Source organism: Salvelinus sp. IW2-2015, unplaced genomic scaffold, assembly GCF_002910315.2.
Source record: "Salvelinus sp. IW2-2015 unplaced genomic scaffold, ASM291031v2 Un_scaffold1172, whole genome shotgun sequence".
Classification (NCBI taxonomy): Eukaryota; Metazoa; Chordata; class Actinopteri; order Salmoniformes; family Salmonidae; genus Salvelinus; species Salvelinus sp. IW2-2015.
In genome coordinates, this window is record NW_019942764.1 from 520942 (window position 1) to 528032 (window position 7091).

At 47.7% G+C, this 7091-nt stretch overlaps 1 protein-coding gene across 2 annotated transcripts in view; it reads right to left on the reverse strand.

Moving 5' to 3' along the window:
- The window catches only part of LOC139024192 (metabotropic glutamate receptor 8-like), a 31835-nt gene extending 26711 nt beyond the window's left edge, over positions 1-5124 (reverse strand). For both annotated transcript variants that reach the window (XM_070438781.1, XM_070438780.1), the window contains exon 1: positions 4195-5124. In XM_070438781.1, coding sequence (XP_070294882.1) covers positions 4195-5121 — 927 coding nt within the window. In that variant the 5' untranslated portion in view covers positions 5122-5124. The remainder of the gene's footprint in view (positions 1-4194) is intronic.
- Between the last annotated feature and the right edge of the window lie 1967 nt (positions 5125-7091).

The window sequence follows — 7091 nt, forward strand, 5'->3', positions numbered from 1 at the left end:
GCGAGAGACCACGAGAGCAGAAGAAGCAGACAACGAGAGAGCGGGATAGAGAACGAGGACGAGAGAGAGATGAGACGAGAGGAGAGACGAGATGAGCGAGAGAGCGAGATCGGAGCACGCGAACGAGAGAGAGGTGGAGAAGAGAGAGGAGAGAGAGGAAAGACAGGAGAGAGATGAGAGAGGGGAGGCTCGAGAGACCAGGAGAGAGAGAGTGAAGACGACGAGAGACCAGGATGAGGAGGACGAGAGAGAGAACGAGAGAGAGAAGAGGACAGGACGAGCAGACGAGAGAGACGAGGAGAGGACGAGAGACGACGAGACGTGTGAGTTAATTATTTACGTTCACTTTTTTATTTTTTATTTCACTTTGTTTATCCATTCCACTTGCTTTGGCAATGTTAAACATATACCTGGTTTCCATGCCAACAAATCCACTTGAATTGAATTGAGAAGATGGAGAGAGAAAAGTTTGACAGCGAGAAGAGAGAGAGAGAGAAGAAAAATGAGATTGAGAAAGAGAGGTGATCAGAGACGAGGAACGGCGACGACGACAGAGGAAGGTGAGACAGGAGAAGAGCAAGAACGAGGCTGAAGGAGAAGAGGAACGGAGGAGATCGAGAAGAGGAACTCGAGACAGAGAGGAGGAGCTGAGAAAAAGGGCAGAGAGGGAGAGAGAAGACGAGAGAGAGAGAGAAGAGGGAGAGAGAGAGAGAGAGAGATGAGAGAGAGGAGCGAGAGAGACTGATCACCCCAATTCACGCAGATTAGGCCAGTTTAATGTTTGCATAGCCAAAGCGGTAATGACCTGGGCGAGCCACTGCGTCTCCGCGGGCCTGGCCGTTAATCCTTCAGCTGGACGATGAGTAACCTCCGTAGTCACGCAGAGCCACCGATAATAACGTCCCGAGGGGGTTTCTGCCGGGGCTAGCCTAGCCTCACTGGGGCTATTAGAGCCTGGTCGGGGAAGGGCATCAAGGGACGTTGTGTTAGAATATCTTCCTCTCTTGCCTTCGGTCTGTGTCTGATCCTGACTACAGCCTCTCTCTCTCTCTCTCCCCACTCTCTCTTCCTCTTCTATCTCTCTCCCAACGGTACTACATCATTACTGACAAAGCTTTACCTCCATCCACCACTTTCCCCTCTCCGCCTCAGGCACCACGCAGTGAGCTTCATGTGAGCTGCGTTCAAAGCACTGTCATTTACAATTATGTAGAATAGTGTTGCTGTTACAAGCCTTCAACTGCATTACACTCCAACATCTCCACGGGTACGCCTAGAAGGTGAACACCGAAGATTTAAGGTTGATTCAATTTAGTCTAAGTGCTGTAGCCTCAACATCTAATTAAGATCAAATCCTATGCTACACAAGTGCCTATGTTGTAGGGAAACCAGCTGAATTCAATCAACGTGCACTCTAGGCCTAGTGTATATGTATATATTTAATGATATTCAAGTGATTGCCTGTCAAAACTGTTGATTTCAATTCCAGCCAATCCACTAACAGGAAGGGGTTGAGTCCCAAATGACACCATTCCCCTTCATAGCGCACTACTATGGGCCCTGATCAAAAGTAGTACACTAGATAGGGACTACGGTGTCGGGACACAACCAGGATGTTTATGTTATGAGTGTGGTTGGAAGGCAGCTCATTTGATCTGGTCATAGATACTGTACATACAGAGCCATTATCTAAAGAGATCACCTTCTGCCTTCATTGATTCTGGCCCCTGATACATACAGCCGTCTCCGGACCATTCCCCAATGGCAGCCTTTTCTCTATAAAGTGCACTACTTTTGACCAGGCCTCTATAGTGCTGTATATAGGGAATAGGGTGCCATTTAGGATGCATCCCAGGCCTCTCCAGCCACGATAATAAAGCAGTTTGACATTAACAATCAATACTGTAAGTCCTCTTTGAATCCCAATGAGTGTAAAGTGCATTTAACATGGGCGCTAAACACACACAAACACATACGCTACACGGGTGCACACGCGCAGATACCGTACACGCATGCACACACGCACACACACAGACATGCACATGCACGTACACACACGCACGTCAACACACACACGCATGAGGAATATTGGATCAGGCAATGATTACTGAGAAAAGAGGTTGTGTTTGGAGAACATCAATACGGTCAATCTAAGCATCAGAATAGAAATACCCCTGAGGACATAGTGATCTGTGTCTGGCCTGGGTGCATGTTTGTGTGTGTGTGTGTGTGTTTGTGTGTGTGTGTGTGTGTGTGTGTGTGTGTGTGTGTTCATTTCGCTCAGCCTGTATCAAAACAACAGTCTTCGATCAACACTTCAACTGAATCAGCCTCCTCATTTTGACAAGCAGCATCTTCAATGAGCGAATCTTCACGTTCACTCATTGAAGATTCAAAACCCAATTTGTTCTCATGCTTTCTATATTTCCCCAAAAAATGTACGTGTCAACCCACACATCAATTCCCTCCTTTGATTCAAATGTTTACCAGGCTTCCTCTGTCATCACATCCCACAGCACAGTGACATGGACGCGATGAGCAGAACCACAGCTCTGTTTAGCTCCTATTCTTCCCGGCGCCACATTCACACACCAAATCATTTATGCAGCGTGTGTGTGCGTGCAGAGATGGACAGTATTTCTGTTACATGTATTTGATATATGTATTTCAACTTCTTCTGAGTATTTAGTCATTTGTATTACACTGGGCTGAACTACACTCCAATGTATTTTGTAACAAGATACCGTCCAGAACTGTAATTTGTATTTACAAAATACTTTTCTATACCTTTTTTTTTTTATAGCTGTTCACCGTTTTATGGCCTCCTTTCACCTTGCATTGGTATCAGAAGTCTGATGGCACTATGGTGGGATAAGAGCATCTGCTAAATTAACTACATATAAATGTACGTATATGTAAAAATGAACAATTGCAAACCATGCTGAGTATTATTCAAATGTGCTCCACCCCAAAATAAAGCCAATAATTAATACCCCGTGTGCTTTGCAATTCCTTTTGGTATGTTCACTTTCACATTTACATTTGGTAATTTAGCAGACACTCTTATCCCGTGTGACTTACTATTTACAGTCAGTGCATTCAACTAAGGAAGATAAACAAGAACATATCACAATCATAGCAAGTAAAAAAGTTTACGTAACTGTTACTGATAATGTTCCTGCTGTTCATGCTGGCTGTGTGTGTTTCTACCAGTAACATCAGTGCAAACATAGTTTGCCAACCAGAGCTGAACACTCACCTCAACACAACAGTTGTTTATAGGCTAATTGGGGCATCCATACAAGTGTGTGTAAGCCGCATGTCAACAGAGGAAAGTAAACGGGTGATGGGTGATGGTGTGACTCGGTGATGAGCTTTAATGAGGACCTCTTCTCCTCTCCACCTCTTTTCCTCTCCTGTGAGTATTTCATGTTTTACAGTGTCCCAGCTATTTCCCCTCTGTCTCTAACGTTGTGGAGGTGTTGCATTTGAAAAATACCCTCTGCCAAACAGCAGTGGAGCAGTCACTGAAATTCCACTGTGCAGAAAAGCTTTTCAGATGACCTGGAAGTACCACTCTCCAAGTGCAGCTGGCGCAAACCTGACCTCCAGCACACGGCAGGTCAGAGGTTATGCAGAGGAACGACCCTTTGTTTTCTCAAGCTTCCCAGAGCCCTGCTCGACTGAATATACCTCGCTAATCTACCGCCTAGAGCCGAGGCACGAGGCAATATGTTCTGAAGTTCAAGTCTGACATACCCACACCCACACAAAGAGTGATACACACCCACACAAAGAGTGATAGACACACCCACACAAAGAGTGATAGACACACCCACACAAAGAGTGATAGACACACCCACACAAAGAGTGATAGACACACCGACACAAAGAGTGATAGACACACCGACACAAAGAGTGATACAGAGAGAGAGAGGGAGTACACCCTGTATATGATCCTCTTATTAAAGCCTGCAAAGACCTGGCTCTAGTCCCTCAGATAGAAAATCCAGTCTTATTCACATGGGAAGGTGAGGCTTTAGACTTAAGCTATTACGATAGCTCATAGCTCCATTCTAAATCACTAGCTGACTGATGGGAAAGAGACCATTCATCCAAAATCATCCATTCATTAGAAGCACACAGCCTCCACTTTTCTGCGTGTTTGTGTGTTATAAAAGCTGTTCCACTCACCCTCTCCGCCGACTGTGCCGTCCCGAAGAAGATAGGGATAAACGCCAGCCAGATTATGCAGGTAGTGTACATGGTAAATCCAATTGGCTTGGCCTCGTTGAAGGTCTCCGGCACTCCCCTGGTCTTGATGGCGTAAACAGTGCATGTGACCATCAGYAGGATGGAGTAGCCCAAGGAGCAGATCAGGGACAGGTCGGAGATGTCGCACTTCAGCACGCCGCGAGCCGCCGCCGGGTCCTGGGTCCGCTGCTCGCCGTAGTCCACGAAGGTGTGCGGCGGGTCCACGGCGAACCACACAAACACCCCCAGGAGCTGCACCGAGATCAGGGAGAAGGTGATGACCAGCTGGGAGGCCGGGGAGATGAACCGGGGGGCGCTGACSGACKTCTTCCCCTGCTCGAAGATGCGRTGGATACGGTTGGTCTTGGTGAGGAGRGCCGCGTAGCTGAAGCACATCCCCAGACCCAGAAAGATCCTCCGGAAGGAACACACGCCCACRTCRGGYGCCGCGATCATCAGGAAGGTGATTGCATAACACAGGAAAATGCCCGTCAACAGCACGTAGCTCATCTCACGGCCGGACGCCCTGACGATGGGCGTTTCGTTGTRGCGGACGAAGGTGACGATAACGAAGGTGGTGGYGATGATGCCTAGCATTGAGATGAAGACGGGAATGACGGCCCASGGCGAGTGCCACTCCAGCTTGATGATGGGGATGTTCTGGCAGCCCGTTCGGTTGGCGTCGGGGCGCTGTTCGTAGGGGCACAGTTCACAGCTGAACTCGCTGGCCTGGAAGTGATAGCCATCGCAGCGCTCGCAGTGCCAGCAGCACGGCACGCCCTTCACGATCTTCTTCCTCTCACCCATCCGGCAGGGTACGCTGCACACAGATGCCGGGAGGGACGGGTCGCCTGCCCGCCACTGCATGGCCTCTACCTGGGGTCATAAGGTCACAGGAGAGAGGAGAGACCAGTCAGAGGACAGATAGGTTGGGACTCAATTACGGTTTTGGTTCTAGAAGGGTTGTGATTCTAGACTGTTTCTGGCTAACGAATGTTCTGACTGGAATAGTTCTGACTGTGTAGCAGCTTTCTTCAAAGCCTACCGTTGTTCAACTGTTTGTACCTGCTTAAACATTTCCCAAAGGGCAACTCACAAAGTAATTAACCAAAGAAGAACTTCTTATCATTTCCCTTGTGCTGCCTACTAGGCATAAATCTCATAGAAATTAAACTGGTTTAATCAGAGCTGGCACAAATTGGCCATCTGCATCAGTCTGATGCAGTGTGTGTGTATTAATAAACTGTTTATAACACAGCCCAGGGTGATGGGAACGGAGCTCCTCTCTCTATCTCTGAACAGGCACACAAAGTACTGATCCAGCAGAACTAGAGGAAACTGGCTGACTGGGGATTCTGCTGAGAGCAGGAGACACCTGTCTGTATACGTGGTTTTAGATTTGGGTCTTATTTCCCTTTAGTGCTATTACGCCTTCCAGTTTTTTTGTGGTAAAGTGATATTCGGCCATGCTTGCATTATGAACGTTAAAAAACACATTAAGCCTGGCCATGAACTTTCTGGGGTATAATTGATAAGTATTACCTGATGAACAAAATACTTTAGGTCTCATTATGAAGCATTATGAGCATGTCATGAAAGAAAAGCATGTCCAATGGCACAACTGATCCTGAGGGAAGAGATTTAACCACGAGATGAAAGTAACTTCTGGCACTTCGGTGAATCCTTGAATTCAAAACACTGTTAAGGTGAAAGAAAAAGTATATATGGAATGGGGATATTCTGGCTCTAGTTCTCAGCAGCCAGTCGAGAGGGAAGGCTGTTGCTGCCTCCCAGTCCAGCCAAGGTAAATAGATCGAAGAAAAAAGTGAATTCGCAAGAGAAATTCAGCCCTGGAAGAAAAGAGAAGGTCAATAGGCAATGTTCAGCATTTGAGCCTAACTTCCATTTTCCTCCCAGCCAATTCTCCAGTCTTCAAGTCTTCAGAGTCCAGACAATTTAGCTTCTACAGTCCGAACTTATCCGCTTATACCGTTGTGAATGATATGTGCAGGTAAGCAGTAAGGGGAGTCAGATAGGTCTTGAGCATTGTTAGGTGTAGGTGTACAGCATGTGTGCTGCCTGACTGATCTCTGCACGTACGACCAAAGCAGATGGTTTTAAGATCCCTCAGAGAGTTCTGCCCAACCGTACAGCCCAACCGTGCCCCAGCCTGTCTGTTCTAGGAATCTATCTGTGTGTGAACACGCTGCTCGTTTACCAAGGCTGTGGATCTCAGACAGGCATGCAGAGGCATTACGAAGCTATAAGCCCCGTCGTCTCTCCTCCTGTGGCCTGTGTGTGTGTGTGTGTGTGTGTGTGTGTGTGTAGTGTGTGTGGGTGTGTGTGTGGAGTGTGTGTGTGTCTGTGTGTGTGTGTGTGGTGTGGTGTGTGTGTGTGGTGTGGTGTGTGTGTAGTGTGTGTGTGTGGTTGTGTGTGTGTGTGTGTGTGGTTGTGTGTGTGTTGTGTGAGTGCGTGCGTGCGTGTGGATGTGTGTCCCTCCCCTTCCTGCGCAGTGTTCAGGTGTTATCGATGTGCTCTCTGACTCCGACAGAAACTCATAATAAATGGACGAGCAGCACTTCCTGCTCGCGCACTCTCCTAGCTCTATCCTCCCTCTCCTCCCACTCCCTCTTCACACTCTCTCTCTCTCTCCTCTCTCTCTCTCTCTCTCTTCACTCTAAACGAGTCCGGCTCAGTGTCACACATTATTAAATGCAAGAACCGTGTTCGCGTAATGGCGCTGTTGTGATGTGTGTTCATCGTGTGTTGCACGTGTGTGTGCACGCGTGGGCGTGTTGTGTGTATTCCAATCCAGTAACAGGCTGAAGTACGGACAA